Consider the following 21,761-nt stretch of genomic DNA (forward strand, 5'->3'; position numbering starts at 1 on the left):
TCATTTCCGTCTCCTCCAGGGCCTGCTCTCTGTGGAAGGACATCTCGGTGTCCGCTCTTGTCCTTGGCACCCAACACAGCCCCAGGCACAGCTGAGTCCTGAGTGTGTGCTGCTTGGACGAAGGAGGAATCTCTAGCTGTCATACTCCCTTCCTTTTCTCACCACTACCTCCATTTCTTACTTGCACCCAGTGTCCCCTCCCTGCTGAGGCAAGAGTAACCTGTCTGAAGGTTGACACTGGGCACTGACATCCTCACTCCAACCCCACCACCACCCCAGGGTGCGCCCTTGACTGCTCCCTGCTGACCTCAACCTAAAGGCCCAGCCCTCCAGCTCTGGACCTCCCTCGCCCTCCGTGGGCCCCTCGGCACCTCTTGCTCCTGCCACCTGGAGCACCTTTAGCTCCCCACCCACCTTGGGACGCTCAGGCGCCTGTGCCTTTCCTCTCCACCTCCTCTGATGGCACCCAGCAGGTGGTGGACGGCGGTGGGGCAGCTCTGACCGTAAGTCCGGTCCTCCCACCTTCTAGCAGCTCGCCCTTGGGCACAGGACGTATCCCCTGTAGGCCTCTGTCCGAATAGCAGGCCTCCTTCGGAAACACCTGGAATGATTTGATGCCATTTTGCAGGCAAAGCTCAGCACCGTGTCTCTAAGACTGGAGACCCATTGAGTATTTTAGTGTCAATTGTGAGGGAGAATCTAGAACAATCCCAATTCTTTCCCAATCTAGACCCCAGAGGCAGGGACCTCTTTTTTCTCCTCTCCTTCCTTCGCTTTTGATCTCTTTCTCCACTTGCCCCGGGGGCAGCCACAGTTCAGCATCACTGGGAGCCACGTGAGCTGAGAGGCAGGTCGGGGAGGCAGCCAGGCCTCACCCCCCGCCTCTGCCCCCCCGTCCTGCCTCCCACTGAGAAGGGGGCACGTTTGGGTGCCAAATCAGCCTCGGGCACTGGCCAGGTAAGCTGTGGCTTTTCCCAGAAGACTTCAGGCTGTGCCAACCCTCCTGGAATCCACACCTCCCCTGTGCCAGGGGAGAGCTGGCTCTGCTTCTGTGCCAGCCTCCATTACAGCAGCAGCACCAGGCGGAGAGCGGCCACGGGCCCAAGGACAGGGGAGGCCACCAGGGGCAGGGCCAGCGCCCCCTGCAGGGTCCGCCCTTGCAGAGCAGGGCAGGAGGAAATGTGGCTGACGCTCCCTGGCTCAGGCCCCCAAAGCAGCACATGTCGGTTATGTCAGGTCTGTGAAGGTAAAATGAAAATACACATTGTTCCGGAAGGTCCTGGAACCCATTTTTAGGAACGTTAGCCTCATGCATGGCTTGGAACCCTCTTTCCTCCTGACCCACGGACCCCGCTTCCAGGGACCCCGATCAAAAGGGAAAACAGGAACAGAACAGACACCTGGACAAGGGTTTGTATAGAACAAGTCACCGGCCCAGTGACATTTGTAAGAATAAAAAACATAAATGTCCAAAACTGGCAATCAATGAAATAAAATAAATTTTGGTACCTCCATAGGACAGCATGCTAAGCAGACTACGAAACAATTTTTATAGGACTCCACCAGCATGTGAAATTGTTCTGATAAAGGATTTGGTAGAAATAACAAAATAGCAAAATACGAATGTATAGGAACTATGTGATTTTGTAGGCATACACAGAAACACACCTGTTTTTTAAAAAAGACACCAGAATGATAAACATGTGTCTGGGTTTCTCTGTGGCTGGGTTGTAGTTTTTATTTTCTTTCTTACAATTATCTGTGTTTTCCAAGATAACATCATACTGACTATATGTCACTTTCAAAGCAGAATAAACATAGGTTACTCGTCGACCCCGCCCCAGAGACACAGGCCTCATTCGATCACACCACCTGCCAGGAGCCTAGTCGGGGGCAGAACCGATGGCGGCGTCGGGATTCAGGCAGCTGACCCAGGCCTGGTGGCAGCGCCTCCTTCGCGCTCTCAGCTTGATGGAGGAGCAGGGGGCCGGCCCGGTGACAGAGAAACTTTGTGAACCGCCTTTTCTACAAACACCGACGGTCTCTCTGCTGCTCGGCAAACAACTGCACACACTGAAGCCATCGGCCCCAAGGCGCATCAGCTGACTGCACCTCAAATCGGCTTTAAACACGCCTGGCTGAGAAGGACGCCAGGTCTCTCAGGTGGACACTTAGATCTTTGGAAACAAAACTGATCAACAACAGGCGAGAGCATTTCTGCCTCTGCTTCCCAGGGGCCTGGTCCTGACTTCCAGAAACCCAGATCTGCTCCCACAAACCCCTCCTCGCCTCACCGGGCCCCTCCTCTCCTCTTCCCTGCAGTGGAGAGACCCCAGGGGGCTGAGGCTGAATTCCAGCTTCACCCCTGCAAGCTCTCTGATCTTGAACAAGGACAAGACTCTCGGTTTCCTCAGCTGAAAAACGGACCTGGTGCATGCCTCTTTCACAGGGGTAGATCTGAGTGCTCATCGGTTTGAGTAAGTGCTTGTCCAGTTCTCATCGTGGGCGGGCCGGACACAGAGGGGAGATGGGGCGCCAGCGGTTCACACTCTGCTCCAGAAGAAACAAGCCCTGGCCCGTGGCCTCTGCTCATTTCTGTGGTGTAAATACTCCCACCACCGATTTCAAGCGACCAATCACTGACTCGGACAGCGGGATTCCTGAGTATTTAAGATATGGTTCGAGCATGTAACAATCTGCCCGCCGTTTGTCCCAAGGGACCAGACTACGTCCTTGTTTCCATGGGCTCAGGGCCTAATGAGAGGAGAGGGCAGTGAAAGCTTTTGCTTGCCACGTTCTCCTCAGTCCTGGCAGATAGGAGGGACCTGATAATATACGTCGAGCGAATAAAGAATTGCCTTTAATAAAAAACAAAATGATGAGCACTTGAGCGCCATGCTGAGCTGGAGAGTGATGGGGAATACCTCCTCTCCGAGCAGCACATATTCGAGAAAGAGGGACAACAATGTATTTAAAGGCTGCCTCACGACATCCACGCGATGGAAATCCCTTTCTTTGTATTTGTAGAGATACCTTGGTCCTTTGAGGACACGTCTCCTGAATCCCCCAGCTCCAATGCTGTGTCACTTCCTGTCCTTCGGCAGTGTCCTTCGACTTCCCGCTCTCCACCATTGCCCGCTGCGGAGCACCCTACCGTCAGCCGCGCTGCCCCAGCTTCCCGGAGGGGCCTGGGTCTTGCTCTCAGGCCTCTGCACACCCCCCACCTGTGCTCTGGAATGGCCTGGCGGTGGGTGCCCAGTGGAGAGCACTGGGTCTTCTTGCCATCCGGCCCTGGAGCCTGGGGACGTGGGGAGGGAACCCGAAAGGTTTGGACTGCCTCCTGTCAGGTCTCCGGTCTGTTCTGGCACAGACACGGTGTCCATGGTGACAAAGATCTGGGTGGATTCCTGGCTGTCACCTCAGGCAAGTCCCCCCCCCCGCAGGGCCTCAATTTCTTAAACTATGGAAGTAAGTGTATCCCTTGCAGAGGCTCGGAGAGGCTAGGTGGCCCACAGTGGGGTAAGAACTGGGTGCTGGACCGAAGACCAGCCCCCCCATCAGGGCCCAGCCCCCAGCCCCACAGGAGGCCACAAGTTCTCAACCACGTGGGATTTGCCCCCGGCCCAAAGTCCCCGGGGAGGTCAGCTGTGTTTATCACAGGCAGGTGTGGAGTCCTCAGGGCCCTGGTTACTCATTACACTTTATGAAACGCTGATATCCCAAACCCTCATAAGTAGGCCAAGGAGGTGCTAAGTCACCGAAAGGCCGAGCCAGACAAACAAGAGCCTACTGATTAACTGGCCCTGCTCTGCAGGCCAGCCAGCTGCCCGGCAGCCTTGGGGAGGCCAAAACCGCCGCCTCAGCCAAGGGGCCTAAGGGTCAAAGGCCGGGCTTGTTTTCTGGCCCAGCTGTCAGGGATCTTGAACGCTGGCGGTGGAAAGGGCCCTTGACTTTGGCACCAACTCCTGGAGCCTCTAAAAAGGCCCACGGCGGGTGTTTTCTCAGGAAAGGCTCCCCCTTGAGTCCTGCTGAAGCCCGACTCAGTGAGGAGAAGGTGCCCCTCCAGCCCGCCCCACCCAGCATGCGGGGAGCTTGCTGCTTCCTCTTCCCCTGGACCCAGGGCCTCGGCTGCCACCTCTACTCCAGCCCTGAAGCTGGCTCAAAGTCAGGGACACAGTCAACACCCTCTGACATCGCCAAGACGAGCCCACATGTCTTCTTGGCCTCAAAGCTTTCATGAATCATGTTTGTGGAGAAACAGGAAAGGACCAGCAAGAGAAGTAGCCAGCAGCTAAAAAGAAGTTCTGGAACCTTCCACGTCCCCACAGCACTGTCTTGGGGGACAGTCTATGAACTCCCTGTAGCTGCGGGAGCAAACAGCAGGGCTGTCAACAGCGTGGCTTTGGTGTCTGATGGTTCTGGGGGGAGGAGAGGCCAGAAGCCCAAAATGGGTCTCCCAGGGCTACAGTCCATGGTGTGAGCAGGACTTGGCTCCTTTTGGAGAGGCTGGGAGAGGCTCCGTTTCCTCGTTCTTTCCAGGATCTATAGCAGCCGCTGTTCCCAGGCACAAGGAGCACAACACCCTGTCCTCACGCCTCGTCACGAGGGTCCTACGACTACATGGGGCCCAACCCGTACCACAGCACGGCCTTCCCACCCAAAAACCCTTATCTTAATCACACAGCTGCCACCTCCCCCTTGCCACGTAAGGCAACTTACTCTGGGGGCACGTGGTTCAAGATGGGGACATCGTTGGAGAGGGACCATTATTCGGGGGGACACAGCAGGTGTGAGTTTTCCTCAGACCCCCATCCACTGGCATTCGGAGTTTTCCTTCCTGTGAAACACACACACACACACACACACACCCCAGCCCAAGTCCTCTGTGTGGCCCTGGAGACCCTTGACCAAAGTTTGGGGAAGGCACAGCAGGACATTTACGCTAGAGCGATGCGTGCAACTTCCAAGTGAAGTGAACCACCCATTTCTAAATTGGCAGAGCCACCCTCTGCCGGCGCATTTCTCGCTGCCAGTTGCCTCCACAGAGCACCCGGATTTCTTCTCTTTTTCTTCTCCGTCCTTCTCTCTCTCCTCTCTCAGGGTCTGGGGGCAGGGGGTGGGGCAGAGTGTGCTTTTTTCCAGAGAGGATTGGAAACACATCCCCCATCTCGAGTTCTCCTCCCTCGTGATTGCACCACCCTCTGGTCAAGAGGGGATGCTGCTCTCCTGCCCCCTAGAGGCCAGCCTGAGACTCCTCCCAAATGCACGTGGAGGAAGTAGCAGGCACCAGATTTCTGAGCCTGAGTCCCAAAAAGCAACGTGGCTTCTGCTTCCTGTGCTGGGGCGCTGGCTTTGGGAAGTCTGAGCTGCCATGTAGGACCTGCAGGTCCCCTGAGACCTCCATACTGTGGCGAAGCGCAGACCACCCGGAGAGGCCATGCAGATGCTCTGGCCAGCAGCCTGCACCCCCCAAACCCCCGCTGAGGCGTCACCCGCCACCACACTAGTGAATGCAGATGCCTTTATGGGGCCAGCCCCTGCGTTGAGACGTTGACAAAAGTCATTCTGCTGAGGCCGAGGCCTGGGCCTCCTGGGGCTCCCATGTAAGACGCCCTGCCGTGTTCTGTCCCAGTTCCCCACCCACGTGAGTTGTGAGCACAATAAACCTGTGGTTCCACGGCGCAGCGTTTGGGGACGCTCTGCTAGGCAGTGACAGAGCGACTGGACCCCCCCTTCCCTGCTCCCTCAGAGGCAGAAAAGACCCCCCTCACTCTCCTAAGCTGGGCAGGCTGGCCAATTCTTTCGTTGTCCTGGTCTCTGCCCTCGGGACCTCCAATGTCACCCCACGTGGCTGGTTAAGGTATTTTCCTGAACGAGACTTCTCTCAGAGGGGGGTTTCGATGCCAGCAATTAAGATAGCAAACTGTTTTGTCTCTGCCAAGTTTCTGAGCGCGGGGCACGTACAGAGGGCCAGTCAGTGTGAGTGCTGAATTCCACCTTTCTTTGAACTCCCGAGGCTCCGAGAGCTGACTAGAAGGCAGGGCACAGGGGTGTCTCCAGGGTTCCAGAAATATGCCGCTGGCTCACAGTGGACCCCGCACTGCATCAGGCAGGACCCAGAGACGAAAGGTCCCCGGCAGGAAGTTCAACAGAGGACATTTAATACAGAGAATTCGTACAATTGTGTCCGAAGGGTCGAGAAGCCTCACACGCAGGGTTGCCAAATAAAACACAGGACAGCCAGTGAAGTTTGCACTTCGGACAAACAACAAACATTTTTTCCATGTGTGTGCACCGTGCAATATTTGGGAATACTTACACTGAAAACTGATTTGCGCCCTGGCTGGTATTGCTCAGTTGGTTGGAGCATCGTCCCAGACACTGAAAGGCCACAGGTCCAGTCCCAGTCAGGGCAGCAATGACTTCCCAGGGGTCCGGCAAGCTGCTCTTGTCCCAGGCTGGACCGCTGGTGCAAAATGAGGCAGTGGGCAACTGACCACAGGCAGGGGCACAGCAGAGCTGGAGGTCGGGGGCAGGAGCTGGAAGCTGGGGGTGGGGTGGGTGCTGGGACTTGGTTTTCATGGGGTGGGAGCCCTGGGAAGAATCTGAGGCATCTGCTGAAACTCTGCTCCCTCTAACCCTCTGCCTCCCAGCCTGTGTGTGCCAGGCGGGGACGGGCTGCCCCTGCCTGCCCGACAATGACCCGGAGAGGTGGGCACTGTGAATTTTCCACCTTTACTCAGAAAGTTCAGCTGGTGAAAGCAAGCACATTTAATTCACCGGAAGTCTGATTTCCAGGACCTGACACGCAATCGCAGCTCAATTTCTGGAACAATTCTGTGGGCTCCGACTTCTTCAGAAAACTCGAGAGACGCCCCTGCCAGCCAGCGGGCAGAGGGCGGGTTCGGCTCCCCTCTCCCATTGTTCCTGGTCTTGATCCTCCCCCGTCCCTTGCTCTTTCCCTCCCTTCTGTCCAGAAGGGCTGGCTGCCAGGAGGGATGTGGAACCCGTCCAGGGGCCGGGAAGCATCCCCACCTGCTGGACTCAGCACTCAGCCCAGAGGGGGCTTGTGCCTCCCTCCCCGGCCCGGGCTCAGCGAGGGAGGAAGCCGGTCCGCTCTTCCTCCTGCCCCGAACTCACTGTGGGGCTCCTTTACTGACTCGGCCCGCGTTTCCACACCCCCCACACATTCGGCCCACCTCCTGGGGCTCGTTTCTTCACAAGAGAATATGTGTGAGAAACATGTTTTATTTATTACTACTTTAGAGTTATTTATTGTAAAACTTTTTCAAATTCGGGTAAAATCCACTAACATCTGACTCACCATTTTCAAGTGTAGGAGTCAGTGCCACCTAGCGCTTGCACGAGGCCGGGCAACCACCACCCACCCCAGGTCCAAAATGCTGGCAGCACCCCAGGATGCAACCCCGCACCTCTTATCCCCACGCCCCTCCCAGCCACCCCCAGTGCCGGACCACCCGTCTGCTTTCGCCTGTATGGATTCACCAATTATGGATGGCTCACATACACGGAATTGTACAATTGAGATCCTTCAGGTCTGGCTCCATTCACTCGGCAGGATGTTTCTGAGGTTCGTCCACCCACCTGCGGTGTGCCCCAGTCCTTCGTTCCTTTTGATGGCAGAGTAATATTCCACTGTACAGACACATCACCGCCTGTCTGTTCTTCTGCTGCTAGACACTCGGGTTGTTCCCGCCTTCGGCTGTCGTGAGCGGGGCCGCAATGAGCATGCGTGTCTTTGAGCCCCTGTTCCCATTCATTCGGGCAGGCATAGAGGAGCAGACTCCCTGAGACAGATGGCGGTCCTCCGTAGCCTTGGACGAACCTCCAGCCTGCCGTCCCCTGCGGCTGCACAATTCTCCCTCCCCACCAGCCCTGACGAGGGCGCCCGTGTCTCCGCATCCTCGCCGGTCTCCGTTTCCAGCTTTCTGCCTGCAGCTTCCTCCAGGGGGCAGCGTGCAAACTCACCACAGTTCCACGGGCCTCTCCCTGGTGACCAGCGCTGTTGGGCAGGTTTCCGTGTGTGTGTGTCGTCCGTGTGTCTGTCTTCTTTGGGGAAAGAGCTACTCAGACCCTTTGCCCATTTTTAAATTGGGTGGTTTGCCTTTTTGTGGAGGTGGACCAAGTCCTTTGTAGTCTGGAAACCAGACTTTCACCAGGGACGTAGTTCTGAAACATTTGTCCTGTTCCGTTTCTTAAAAAGATTTGTTTTTAATACCAATTATAGATATTTTAATGCTATATATTAGTAGCTTTAGCACTGCCTCACCTTCCTTCCCCTCCCTTCCTTCCTTCCCTCCTTCCTTCCTATCTCTTTCTTTCCCTCCCACCCCACCGGGCTTGCCTATTTAATTGTGGTGTTTGCCCAAACAAAGACTGGCAGCCCTACCCCTCCTGCCCGGCCCCTGAGGACATGGCTCTGCTTCCTGACGCCAGGCCCTGGGCACAGTGGGTGCTCACTGAGGCACGTGGTCTCCTGGAGAGAGGTTCTCGATGCTATGAAAACGGTGATTAGGAAACAACCTTTTTGATGTGGAAAACACTGGTTACAAAATAGCCAACCAATAAAATGTCAAAATAGGTCTCCCTGTATGGTGGCATCTCTTGAAATACACCTGTATAGACAAGGAGGGAAACAGAGGGCACCTCCGGGTTCTTCTTTCTTCCTCCCTCCTGCCTCCCCTCTTGCCCCTGCCCCTCATTTCTCACGGCCCCCCCCCTCATCACAGGGAAGGTGAAATGACCTTCTATTTCAGTAAGAGAGTCCAGCCCTAACTTCCAGAACATTTGGACCCCTCCAGGGTCTGCAGGAGAGCAGAGCAGACCCGACGAGCCCCTTGCCCCGAGAGAGAGGCCCCGCCTGCCCTGGAGCCCGGCTTGCCCACCGGGAATCCACCCCACTGTCTGATTCAGGTCCTCACATGTGCAGTACACCCCCAGGCAGGGCTCTCTGCTCGCTTCCAGGGACCACCAGCTCCGAGCCAGCGTCTGGGTCTGCGGCATCAGGAGAAGACCTGGGGAGAGATGGTCAGTGCCCCCGAGTCTCCCAGTGCCCAGCCCCCCTTGTAAGTTTGTTCTGACCACATGGGCCACTGTGGCCACGTGAGTGACCAGGATGTGGGGTGACTCCAAGTGGAGACAGCTCAGAACTAGCGAGCCGTCCCCACCCCCGTTCCCCTTGCATGGTGACCTTGAAGCCCACGTGTTCAAGTTGAAGTTGGCCTTCTTATGAGATGAAAGGAGCCAGGAAGCCCAAGTCACCCCACGGAGGGACCATGTTAGAGACCCCATGAGACTGACACAGCAGGAAATAAACCTGTGCCGCCCGTTCTGAGTCACGGAATGAGGGGCTCCTCTGTTACAAAGGCATGAGCCTGTCCCGTCTGGTGGGTGGGACCAGGTCCGGTCTTCCATCCCCCTGAGCCCTGTGGAGTATGCAGCCACGGACAAATCGCTTCCAGCGCCTGCGTCTGAGCCCTTCCTGGAGGAAGGACATGGTCTCATCCTTCCAGCTGCTGTGAGATGTGAGAAAATGCACGATAATGCCAGGCACGGACAGGACTCAGAAAAGGGCGCCTGCCCAGTCTGTCTCCAATATACTCTGTCATTTAATACCCATCTTACAGACTACGAAACCAAGGCTCCAAGGGGTCAGGTTTTCCCTTGAGGTTACAAAGTAAGCGAGTCACAGAGAAGCGGTGGGAGTGAGAAGTCCCAGGTCTGGGGGTCCGCCTGGCCCCGGGCCAGCCATGCTGGGCGACAAAGCCTTCCAGCTGGTCCACTCGCCCGGGGTTCTGACCTTTTCCCACTTGGTTGGGACTTTCCTCTTGACCCAGTTTTCTTAGCCCTCATCTCCTTATCCGGAGGGCGTTGGCCTTGATAATACCTAATGCCAAGGCTTTGTAAGTGCTGACCTTATACGCGGGTCTGCATGCTTGCTCTGGTGGTTCCTTCCCAACCAAACCCTGAGTGGCAAGAAATCCACAGGCCAACTGTGGGTCCACTGCGCCCTCTGGTGGCTATTGTCGGTAGGCAGCCTGGTTGCACTCTTGGCCAAGGTCAGAAGGAACATTTCCACAGCTCTGGGCATTCCCAGGGCAGGGCCGGCTCTAAGGGGGAGGAAACAGCCAGTGGGGGGTCCTCTCCAAAGTGCTTGGGCTTGGAGCAAAGCTGAGAACACAGTGTCCACCGCTCCGGAGGGAAGCGGAGGCTTCTCATCCTTACCCAGTGCTCCCGAACTCAGCACCCTGCTTTTCAAGTCCTGGCTACACCTTCTCCCTGGCAATTGTTTTGCCTCCTCAAGGCTCAGTTTCTTGGTCCTGCAGCAGGAATCACGCCTCTGGCCAGAATCGTTGCAGGAATGAGTGAGATTAACAGAGGCAAAGTGCTTAGTCCAAATTGATGGTGTACAAAAGGGAGCCACGGTCATCCACAATTGTTCCTGGGGGCGCCACCGGCTGCATGCCCCTCAACTAGTCTGTGGCCCTCTGGTGGCAGAGACCTTGGCTCCCCAATCTCCATACCCTCAGCCCCCAGTGGCCCTCCATACGTATTTGTCCAAGAAAATGAATGGGCACGTAAAATAGGTTAGTTTCCCCACAGTCCCAGGAGGCAGACGCACCAGGAATCATCACTTCCGCCTTCCAGAGAAGATCCGGATCTGGGTGTGTGGCTCCTGGGACCTGTGGGCGCCCTGATCCAGCCGAGCCCTCTCCTTGGGGAACTTAGAAAGGGCAGGAATCCTGCCACAGTCTGCAGATCCATAACAACACCACCTCCTGTTTTGGACAGTTTCCGGAAAGCCAGTCCAGCTGCTGTAAACCACAGGGGACTTGGGGGGAGTTCTCAGAATGTGGGGGGGGGCACAGAAAGCTGAACCTGGACATCTGTGGATCTGAAGGTGCCTCAGGGCATTCAACCTCAGTGGCCAACATTAGGCCTGAGCACTCCTGCCAGAAGGCTCCAGAAAGGAGGCCCAGAGCTGACTGATAGCAATCAAGACCCTTGGCTTAAGGTCTTCTGTGTGCCAGGACCTGTGCCAGGTGTGTGGTGTCCCAGGGGCTGTTGGCCCTGCAAAGAGGCAGGGTCCCTGCCCTGACTTCCGAGAGGTACTTGGGACAGATTCTGGTTCAGCTCCCAGCTGCGATGTCGGGGTGAGTGCCGTGGCTCTGTGGGCACCCACTGATGTTTCCGGACTCCCCCTGCCCCTAATTTTTCTTGGTTGAGTCTGCATGCACAGTACTTAGCCTTTTCCTACAAATGGCACTCAGCACCTCGCTGCCTACTTTCTCTACTTCCTGGCAGACTTTGTATATTAAATGTGTTTACAACCAGCTTGTGCCCCTATCCTGGTGACTGTAGTGTCCTTGTGCAGCTCACATACAGGACCTGCCCTCCTGGACCCCAGGGGTCTACTCCCCTTGCTCCCTCCCTCCACCTGCTCTCCATCACCTGAAACGACTCCATCTTGAAGGCCACTCATCCAGACAACCGTGCCCACAGCCTCCCAGCTCTCACAGCGGCTGCTGTGACTGTCCCGTGCCCTGACACCTGCAGGATTCCAGTCCCCTGCTCTGCGGCGTGCCTCCTCCACCAGCTCCTGCCTTCTCTCCTCCCCCCGCAGCTTCCGTCACCTCATGTTCCCCGACTGCAGCTGGTCCCATTCTATGCTCTTCATCTCCTGCCTCCTGCTTCCTCCTTCCAGACCTTACCTGTGTGGCGGCCGAGGGAGGCCACCTGGCTCCACAGCGGGGGCCCCACTAAGTTCACCAACTCCTCCCCTAGCCAGGCCCTCCACAGAGCAGCTGGCATGAATCGGCCCAGAAAGACGAATTTCTTCTTGCCCTCACCCCGCTTCAGACAGCTGCACCTGTGGCTCCCATTTCACAGAGCAGACAGGTGAGGCTCAGAGAGGCTTGCTGGCGCCCCGTGGTCACACAGCAGGGAGAGGCACAGGTCTCCCCGGGGCACTAACTAGGGGCGGACGCTAACCCAGGAAGCCCAGGAGGTGAAGCCTCCCATCCTCTCTGTATTGCAACCTTTCCTGCGTGAAAACCGTGAGGGGCGGCCCGAGGGCTCGGCTGTCCTAGAAAAACAACACAGACACCCATGCCATAAAATAGCTCTTTTTTTTAATTCACTTTGATTTAGATCATTGGAAATGAGTTCAACAATAAATAAAACAGCAGAGGCTGAGGAAGGCGACTCTCGCTAACCTCACTCGAAATGCATCCAGATTAATGCCTGGCTGCTGAACATGAGGGTGAGGCCGGGTTGGGGGGGGGGGAGGGAAAATCAAGGAACACCAACAACCAAGCAAATAAGATTGCCAAAAAGAGAAAGTGCTGGGAGACTTTGGCTTGGGCATGAATTCCGTGACATGCTAATGAGGTCGGGCCCCGGGCTCATCCTGCAGGGTGGGGGCTCCCAACACAGGCGGGGGCTCAAGCTGGCATCTGGCTCAGGGGCTGGGCCATGGACCATGGATGGCAGATCCACACTGTAGCCGACCCCAGATACCATGAGTCCCCAGGGACATCAGGAGGGAGGCCACCTGGAGGAAGCACGGTGCTCTCTGCCAAGAAAGTGCTAGTACCTGCTGCAGGCAAGGTGCACTCTGCCCGTCGCCACTGTTCCTCCTAAGCCCTCTTCTTTTCCTCATGCAGAGGTGTCTCAAAGCACCCCCGGGTCGGGAGCTGGTGTCCAGGACAAACGAGGAGAGCTGACCCTACCTCCCCACTGGCTAGCCAGGCCCCAGGGGAGGGTGACCAGCTAGCTGGTGGCCGGTGGCCCAGTGGCTGAAACCCGGATGTCCGAGGGAGAGGACAGTGCTGAGCCTGGATGGCACATGGCCAGCGTCCAGCCATCTCACACCGGACAGAGGCCCCTCGGGCCGTGGGGTTCCCAGACAAGCAAGCCAGGGACTGTGCAGGGCAGGTGAGGCAGGCACGGCTCGGAGACGTCAGGTGACTCTTTCCTGAGTTTTTTTCGTTTTCTCTGTGTTCAGCCTGCCTGGGAGAGCACAGGCAAAGCAAACCGCAGTTCCAATATTTTGAATTGATTGCCCTTCGACCCAGAGGCCCAGTACACGTCAGCCGGAGCAGAGACCAAGATGCAGTGCCCACTCCGCCGTGTCTGGCTCGCCTCCCGCATACCTTTCCTTTCAGCTGGTTTCTCCCGAGAGAAACCCGGCCCTCGTAGCTTGCTGGGCAACACCTGAGGGTTTCCACCGCATGGATGGAAGCACTTTCTGCTCCACCCCAGGTCACTCTGGGAGCCAGAGGGCATGACCCTGCCTCCTTTCTCCCTCAACAGGTGGGCGAGGGCAGGGCATCCAGGGGGAGGAGCATACAGGTGTCTCCTGCTCCTGGCCCTCTGGGGAAGGGGGAGAGGCGGGGAGTAGGGCTGAAGGCTGGGATGCTGCTGGGCTCCGTCCCACTCATCAGCCCCTGCCTTACGGCTTCAGGCTCGGGCATCTCTGCACCCTGCCTGGGCCCTCGGCTGGTCTCCAAGGAGCTCTCTGCCTGCAGGGTGAATGACAGAGGAGCCCTAGGCCCCAGGCAGCCCAACCATGGGGAAGGTGGGGAGGTGGTGGACCTGCCAGTCTCCCTGAGTGGCTGCGTCTTGTACTGCTGCCCACAGCACCAGTGAATGCCTTATGAGAAACACTCAGGTCCAACCTCAGCGGGTCTTACCAGCCATAGGGGTCCTGTTGCTTTAAGCCAATCGATGCATCTACTTGTAATCCCAGCCACAATGCATTTACTTTGTTTTGTCAGTCCGCTTTGCTAAGCGAGTAAGACACAAGGAGGTGTCATGGCTGGGGCTATGAGCACACAGCTGTCCCCTCCCTGGAGGGGATGGCGTTGAAGAGGCAGGAAGTACAGCTTGCCGGAGCCCCCGAGGCAGCCTGAGGAGGGGCCGGTGCCAGAGGCTGAGCAGCCAGCTAGCAGCCTCCCCACCCCCGCCAGCGACAGTGCCTCCGGACACAGGAGGAGCCTCGCCGGGGAAGCCCACCCCTGGACGTTTTCAACGTGGAGTCTGTCACGCCCTGTTTTTGCCCCAAATGCCTGAGTTGTGCTGTCAGTCACAATCAGCTCACTTCTGCAAGTCATGTCCCTCTCTGGGCCTTGCTGTTCTCATCTGTGAAATGGGGGAGCCAGATTCCAAGGGCTGGAAGAAACCCCACAGCTTGAGCAGCCTGGTGGGAAGGAGGGAAACAGGACAGGGAGCGGGCCGCAGACCAGAGCAGTGAGCAGCTCGGCTGGGGACACGTCCTCCCTTCGGGGCCTGCTCTCGCTGCAAAGCCCAAAGCAGCAGGCTCCTGGTCCCGAACATGACATGCTGAACAGACTCAGCCCGCAGGAGAAGGGGAGTGAGGCTCGGGGGCCAGTCTCACGGCTCCCTGTCCCAGCGACCGTCTTCCCTAAAGTCTGTCCCTGGGATGAATCGGCCACCTGCCACTCACGGAGTCCCTCCTGTCTCACCTCAGGTTCCGCCGTGGGCGTGCCTTGTGGTGGCCTGTCCTCACAGCGACCTACGAGCCTTTATCAGTCAAGAGAGTCGAGTTTTGGAGTATTTTACAGCTGGGACAGGTTTTTTTGTTCATCTGTTTGTTTTTAAAAAACACCTTCTGGATTCTGAATCTTTAAGAATCTAATAAAAGCTATAAAACTTTTCCCCAGGAAAATGCTCGCATGTACAGACTCAGAAGAAAATGTGGCATGCCATTTCTGGGGACTCTCTTGAATTGTCTGACACCAGCTATGGCCCCTGAGCTCCCACAGTTCCTCTCTCCCCATTTGCAGAAGGAGAAACTGAGGCCAGGAGAGCAGGGCTGGCCAGGGAGCGGAGGAGGCCTGCCCCTTGGCTCCGGGACTGGCTTCCTTCACACGCCACTACTCAGGGCCCTGTCACACCTCCTCAGAGTAGCGGTGGCCTTTGGGGAAATGCTCTCAACAGGGAAAAATGTTTTTTCTGATGAATGTCAGTATTTGGAACCAACCATCACTCCCCCCCATGCCTGAGACTCTACTTCTCACCAGTCCCAAGGGTCCTGGAGTGTCCTGGCCTGAGGCTGGACCCGAGATCCCAAAGAGAAACGAGAAGGCGGGGCAGGGAGAGAAGGAGGCACAGGGCATTCCACAAACCCACCAGCCTACCCCAAGAGTTACCCACCCTCGGTATCCCCAACCCCCAAGTCTGAGGATTCCAACGGAGCACACAGCTCCCCACTCCCCAGCTGCTTCGTAGAGCAGGAGAAAGCGACATTAAAACCCCAGGACCAGCAACAGAGCCGGAAAGTGCTCGTGATATCAGCTGAAGACAACAAAAAAAATCAATAAATAATCAGGAAGGTGGACAAGGAAGAGAGTGAGAATGAGGTATGACTCCCCTGCTCTGACGGGCGCGTTCCTAGGGGACCCCCACCCCCGGGGCACCATGCAGCTGGCCAGCAGGGACTGGGCCCAGAATGTGGGCCCGCGGGGGAAACACAGGTGGGGGAAGACCCTCTCCATGGGCTTCGGAGGTGACGGCACCACGTCCAACAGTGTGTGGAAAAAGGAGTCATGTTCCACGGCTTCTGAGCTTTGGGCTGATTCGGGGGCTGACTCAGGAAATGAGAAGAGGTCTCCAGCTGAGAGCAACGGGGGTGGTTGACAGGGATCCCCTTTTCCGAGTTGGGGTGTTTGCCTCACTTCAGCCAACGCATGCACTTCTCCCCAAATACAAAGGCACATGGAAGTAGCCAGATCTGCTCTCAGCCATAACTTTAACAACATTTGATCACTCGAGAGAACCTCAGCTTGGAAAGGAGACAGCCGCTGGAGTCAGAAACAACTCGCCAAGGACACAGACCTTCGGGGCGAGGGTTGTCACGCCAAGTGAGAGAGAGGCCAGACATCGTGCCAGCAAGGTGTCATCTTGCCCCCGGTGGTGACATGACCCATGAGGCCCTGTGCCGGAGGCCGTCCTCACTCAGAAACATCCCAGTGAGAACCGGAGTCTGGGAGTCAAGTCAGCCCAGGGCCCCTGGGCCGAGGAAGGCCTCTGCCCATCTTTCCTGGGGAACGGTCCTTCCTTTTAAAACACAGCCATCTTCAGAAGATGGACTCTCCCATCTTCCAAAACAGCAAGGGGGCTCCTCGCCCGGGCCGGCTGAGACGTGCTCTGCAGCCCCCGCGGTGCTTGGTGACCATACTGTGTAGATGCTGTCAGATGCTGGGGTACAGGAGGCTGTGAGGGGTATGTGGGCACACCCCTGAGGCTGGCCCTGGAAGCCCCCAGAGCGGAATGGAACGGCTCCAGCCGGAAGCTGAGGCTGGCGTGAGAGGCGTGCTCTGGTGTACCCGTCCGTACCCCTTCACCGCGTCATCTCCCCTTGAAGATCCGGATTTTGTCGATGGACGCCAAGGTGGCCATCACGACGGACTCGAAGTCTCCATCGTGCACCCCGGTCTTGCGGAAAGCCCCCGCCGACGGGTTGTTCTCCCAGTAGTGGTGCCAGTTGCCTTTGCTGTCTGCCCCGAAGCCATACAAGTCCACCTGTGGGGGGGGGGGCGTGACAAAGGTGAGGACCAGACGACAGTGGGGCACCGGACAGAGCCTCTAAGAAAGGACGCCTACAGGCCCTCCCGAATCTGCACACATCGTCCCCGAGGGCCACAGAAACCCTTCTCCAGGTTCCTAACACTCCCGTGGTTTGGTGCCACAAAAGCGAGTTAGGTAAAATCAAGATCAAGGTCAGAAAGTGCCCGCTGAGCAGCCCGTGAGGGACGGGACTCTGGTGGCACAGGGCAGGGAGCAGGTGACATTGGGGTTGGGTCATGGAAAGTGTGTCGCAGAGGCCAGGGAGGGACATAGGGAGGTCTCCCAGGGAGAGGAGCGCTTTCTGAGCAGCAGCAGGGGTGACAGATTTGAGGGGTAGGGACAGACGGGGCGGGCAAGGGATAGCTCTGTCGCAAGGGTAGCTCCTTTGGTCAGTGCCAGAGTGGACATGAGCCTGCCCCAGAGCAGGAGGGGAGAGAAGGGAGTAGCATTTCTGAGGCAGAGCCCCATGGGTCTGTGACCAGCTGGCTGGAGGCGGGGTGGGAGATGGGGACATACGGTTTCAGGAGGGACCCCCAGGCTGCTGGTTAGAGAGACCGGAATGGTGACAGACAGGTGAGGCAGGGACGGCGGACGTGCCTGGCAACCACCTGACCCCTCCCTGGAATTTCCAACCATGAGCCAGGCAGGCTGGGGTGGGGACAGGCTATATGTGACAAGAAGGGGCATCTCGGTGTCCTGACTGAGCCCAGAAGCAGGGAGAAAATGGGGACTACTGTGTCCCCGCCCTGCCGCTCTGCCCAGGGCGGCAATGAACAGCCCAGGTTGTCGACAGCAACCCAGCTCTGCCTGGCGAGTCCACGGTCGGGAACGCGCTCTTTCTAAGACCTCTCTGGCTGTCAGTCCTGGGGGACAGCAGAACCCCTGGGTGCCTGGTTCCCACTCTCGAAGTTCTGGTGAAAGTGGGCTTGGTGCACCCCGGGTACTGGCGTTCAGCTCTGAGGTCAGAGGAGCAGACTCCTGAGAACGTTCTCCATATAGCACCCCACAAGAGGCACTGGCAGGGCCCCTGGGGCCTGGGGCCTGGGGTCAGGGCCAAGGGCAGCCTGACCACAGATGCTCTCACTGCCTCCCTTGGGAATAGGCATGAGGAGCCCTGGCCCTCAGTGTGACCAGCGGGCCCAGGGGAGGGTGGCGTACCTCATCACAGATGTGCAGGGAGAAGATGACGGAGAGGATGCCGGTGGACGGGTACCGCCCGTGGCCCTGCAGCCAGCTGTCAAAGACGTACTTGATGAAGGCTGGGTGGTATATCAGGATCTGTGGGAGGGGAGCACACGGCCTTAGAGAGATGGCTGGGGAAGGACACCACCACCTATAGGTGGGACACACTCTCATAGCTGGGAGCGGGGGCAGGGGGACAGGAACTACTACTCCCCCCGTGTAGTTCCTACACGTGACAGGAACTACTGCCCCCGTGCTTGTGGGGTTTGCATTCTAGTGGGAAGACAGAGAAGATGGTAGAGCAGAAGGGTGGGTCAGGGGAGAGGAATAAAGTGGAGACGGTCGATGAAGCCCTGGGGGGGTGGAGGCTTGACCAGCCGGTGACATCTCACGTCAATCCAGTGAGGACAGAGACTGAGTGAGACAGTGGGGCCGCAGGAGGAGGGTCCAGGGAACAACAGGAGGTGGGAGGGACAAGGACACACCTGCCACGCTGCAGAAAAACTCACACACTGAGCTACCTAGGCTACCTGGCCTGGGCCTGAATGAACTCTGGTCCCTAAAATGACCCTATGTGCAAGCTTCCCCTCTTCTCCTGTTACCAAGGGGGACACTGAGGAGGCTCAGGAGGCTTCGCAAGGAGTTCAATGCCACACAGCCAGTGGCGGCTGAGCAGGGCATGTCCTGGCACCAGGTATGGCCTTGGTCCCACCACCCACAGCGGCCTTGAGGACGGCGAGACGACTTGTCCCGCCGCAGAGGGCAACACATGCCGGAGGCCTCATGCAGCCCGGGGAGGCCCGGGGCAGGCACTGTGCTCCAGCCCGGTGACCTCTCAGCCTGGCCTCTCTGGGGCCCCTGCCCCCCTGTGCCCCACAGATCCCCACGTGGTTTCTTCGCCTCAGCATGGCAGCCCCACACGACTGGCACGTGCGGGAGTCCGGGAGGACTGAGGCTCCAGGTCACCACAGCCCAGCCGAAGCTCCCGGGGAAGCTGCCTGGCCTCCCTGACCCCGACCCTCCCCAGATAAGAGTGCGTGGGCAAAGGACCGGTGTGGTGGCTGCTTCCCTGACTTCGGCGCTCTGCCCTCTGCCCGGCCTTGGCCAACCCCACCCTGGGAGAAGATGGGAACACAGGCGCAGTCTGCAGACACAGGGAAGGGCTGGCTTTGGGACGCCCACACCGTAGAGCGGTGGTTCTCAAACTGCAGCCTCCTTGGAACCCCCGGAGGCCTTCCAAAAATTCAGAGGGGCCTGGGGTCAGCCTCAGGGACAGACTCCCTGGTGATTCTGCCGGCCCTGGTCCCCCCACTTGGCATGTGGGCTGAGCTCAGGGCAGAAGGGCCTGAGCCCCACTCACCTGATCCTTCTTCACTTTGATCTTCGCAGGGACCGGCACGTAGGTGCTGCGGGAGGAGAGAGCAGACCGTCAATGTGGGGAGCAGCTGGGAGGGAGGCAGGGCCAGGCTGAGGGGGCGCTCTGATTCTCCCCTACTGCACCTCCCAGCAACAGCCCTGCAGTGGCCCATGACAGACACCAGAGGGCGATCTTGGCTCATCCGAGGACCTGCTGTTTTCTGGGCCTTCTCCCAGAAAGGATAAAAATGGGCACTTGCTCCAAGCCCCCTGTCAGCCTGAAGGAGCATATGGAGGCCAGAGCACCTACCGCCCTGTTGGGGTGCTGGTTGATGAGGCCTACGCCACCTCCCTCTCACCTGCAAAGGCCTGGGTGCCTCCAAGATGAAGGCCACCTGGCTTCACTCTAACTCAGCTGCAACATCGGCTCAGAGCCCCTGGGACCAGGGGGAAGGGCAAGGCCCTGCCCCAGGCCACCAGGCCTCTCCAGTCAGAACCCTTTTCCTGAAGGCACAGCCCCCTCCCGAGTCCTGCACCGCAGTCTTCACTGGGCCTCACACCAGGAGGCTCTGGCCACCTGGACCCTGAAGCCACGGCCCCGGGCACAGTACAGCCTTAGGGAGCAGACCAGGCAGGGGCTGCACAGAGTCTGGCCCTGGGCACCAGGCCCAGCCACGCCTCAAGGTCCTCAGGGCAGAAGGAGGTAGGGTAACGACTAGTGGGGCCATTCGGCCACACAGCACGCAGCCCACGCCTGGTGCCGAGTGGATGCCTGGAAGGTGTGAAGGCAGTTCCCCGGTCTCAGGGCAGCACATGATGGGTGACTCACACCAGCACCCACCCACTCAGTACCCCATCTCCCCACCTGCTCCCCACCCCATCCAGGGCCACTTTCAGCTCAAGAAGCAGGTAGCACTGCGGAGACAGGGGGCAGAAGTCAGGGGCACGGAGCCCCTTCCAGCAGGCCCTTCCCCAGGAGTGGCCAGGGTTCCTGGGAAGCACACCATGCTGGCCCACTTGCGGGTCATGAGGAGGGAGAAGGCCAAAATCCGGGGAGTCTTAAGGGTGATGGGAGGTGAGGGAGCAGGGAGCGTGGTGGGTTGGAGGTGGCCTGTGGGGCTGGTGCCTCCCAGGAGGAAGCGTGTGGAGAGAGGCATTCTGGGGACAGAAGCAGCGTGAGCCGGGCTGTGGGGCAGGGAGCAGCGTGGTGGAGGGGGGGTGGCTGGGGGCACCCACATGGTGAGGACAGTCAGTGAGGGGCCAGTCTATAGGCCCCCATCTAGACAGCCCGAGGAAGCTTACTGGGAGATGGTGCCCGTGGTGGTAGCGCTGACCACCCACTCCAGGTCGAGGATCTTGAAGGGGACCAGGACCATGCTGACATTCTCAGCCAGCTCTCTGAAGCTCTCGGGGTACATGAAGTGGTGGGTGGTCTTGCTCCCCACGTCGACCTCAAACCCCACAGTGGGGGCCTTGTTCATCCTGGGAGGAGAAGAGAGAGAAGACACGTGTTGTAGCACATGGTCACCGATCCCAGGGGCCAGCTGTGACTTCAGGCCAGTTCCACCAGTTCCACCCTCCTTCCACCAGTTCCTCATCTGTCCACTGGAGACAGTTACCACACGGCTCACAAGACCTGGTGGGGTTTTTTTCTTTTGTGATCTCAAGTGAGCTTAACCATCACTACCACTGACGACCTACTAAGCGCAAGCACTGCCGTGGCCAAGTGACACACCTCGTTAAATTGTAGGACGCCATGCCCGGCAGGGACTTCACTCTCAAGGAGACCTAAGCATACAGAGTCTATGCCAGGACACAGAGCTACCAAGTGGCAGTCTCGAATTCCAGACTGTCTGACCCTGAACCTGACTCTGTCTCCCTCGCCATGGATGTCCCCGTTGACCTCCAGGTGTACACTGAGGCTCCGAGAACAGCAATTATAAGAAACCCAGAAGAGATGGGGGGCTCCTTCCTGGAATATCTATTTTACTTGGTGGCAGGAAAATGCATTTTACACTGAAGGCGTGTAGTTACAGTGTGGCCTAGATTGCAAAATGGGGACAATTGTAAAGATCAAACGAGAATCTTCGAGTCAATCTTGCTGTCTCGCCAGAACTCTTGGGGCCAAGCTCCTGGCCCACTGGTCCTTCTGCCTCCGGAGAGTCCCCGTGAGTCCGACCCACCCTGTCGTGCCTGTATCAGGGCACTGAGGCCCAGCGGGGCCCGGGCGAGGGGCCAGGCGCTCACCTCAGCACGAAGTCGTGGCCGTCTATCTGGGGCCCGTACTCAGACCCCCGCAGGTTGCCCGAGTTGCCCACGACGGCGCAGCGCCGGCAGCCCTGCGACTTCTTCTCCAGCAGGGGGTCCACGTTCCCCGGCACCACTCGGAAAAGCAGCTTGATGGTGTCATTCAAGTCGCTGGGGCGCTTCTCCCGCTGGAGCCTCTGTGGGCAGGGGACCGAAGGGGACAGGTCAGCCTGGCTGTGCTGCCCCTGGCCAGGGGAGGGGGAGGGCAGGCAGGGGGCCCCACCCCATGTCCAGTGACAGATGAGTAGATCAAACAATGCGGAGTGCACATCCAGTGGAATATCACTCCGTCCTAAGAAAGGAAG

General features: G+C 58.1%; 1 protein-coding gene across 3 annotated transcripts in view; it reads right to left on the reverse strand.

Moving 5' to 3' along the window:
• Positions 1–12,135: 12,135 nt before the first annotated feature.
• ST3GAL1 (ST3 beta-galactoside alpha-2,3-sialyltransferase 1) overlaps positions 12,136–21,761 on the reverse strand; it is a 63,813-nt gene continuing 54,187 nt past the window's right edge. For all 3 annotated transcript variants that reach the window (XM_037048592.1, XM_037048590.1, XM_037048591.1), the window contains 5 exons: positions 21,397–21,593; positions 20,452–20,631; positions 19,154–19,199; positions 17,770–17,889; positions 12,136–16,566 (listed from right to left, as the gene is read on the reverse strand). In XM_037048592.1, coding sequence (XP_036904487.1) covers positions 16,393–16,566; positions 17,770–17,889; positions 19,154–19,199; positions 20,452–20,631; positions 21,397–21,593 — 717 coding nt within the window. In that variant the 3' untranslated portion in view covers positions 12,136–16,392. The remainder of the gene's footprint in view (positions 16,567–17,769; positions 17,890–19,153; positions 19,200–20,451; positions 20,632–21,396; positions 21,594–21,761) is intronic.

This window comes from Sturnira hondurensis, unplaced genomic scaffold, assembly GCF_014824575.4.
Source record: "Sturnira hondurensis isolate 20B ecotype Veracruz unplaced genomic scaffold, ASM1482457v3 Scaffold0006413, whole genome shotgun sequence".
NCBI lineage: Eukaryota > Metazoa > Chordata > Mammalia > Chiroptera > Phyllostomidae > Sturnira > Sturnira hondurensis.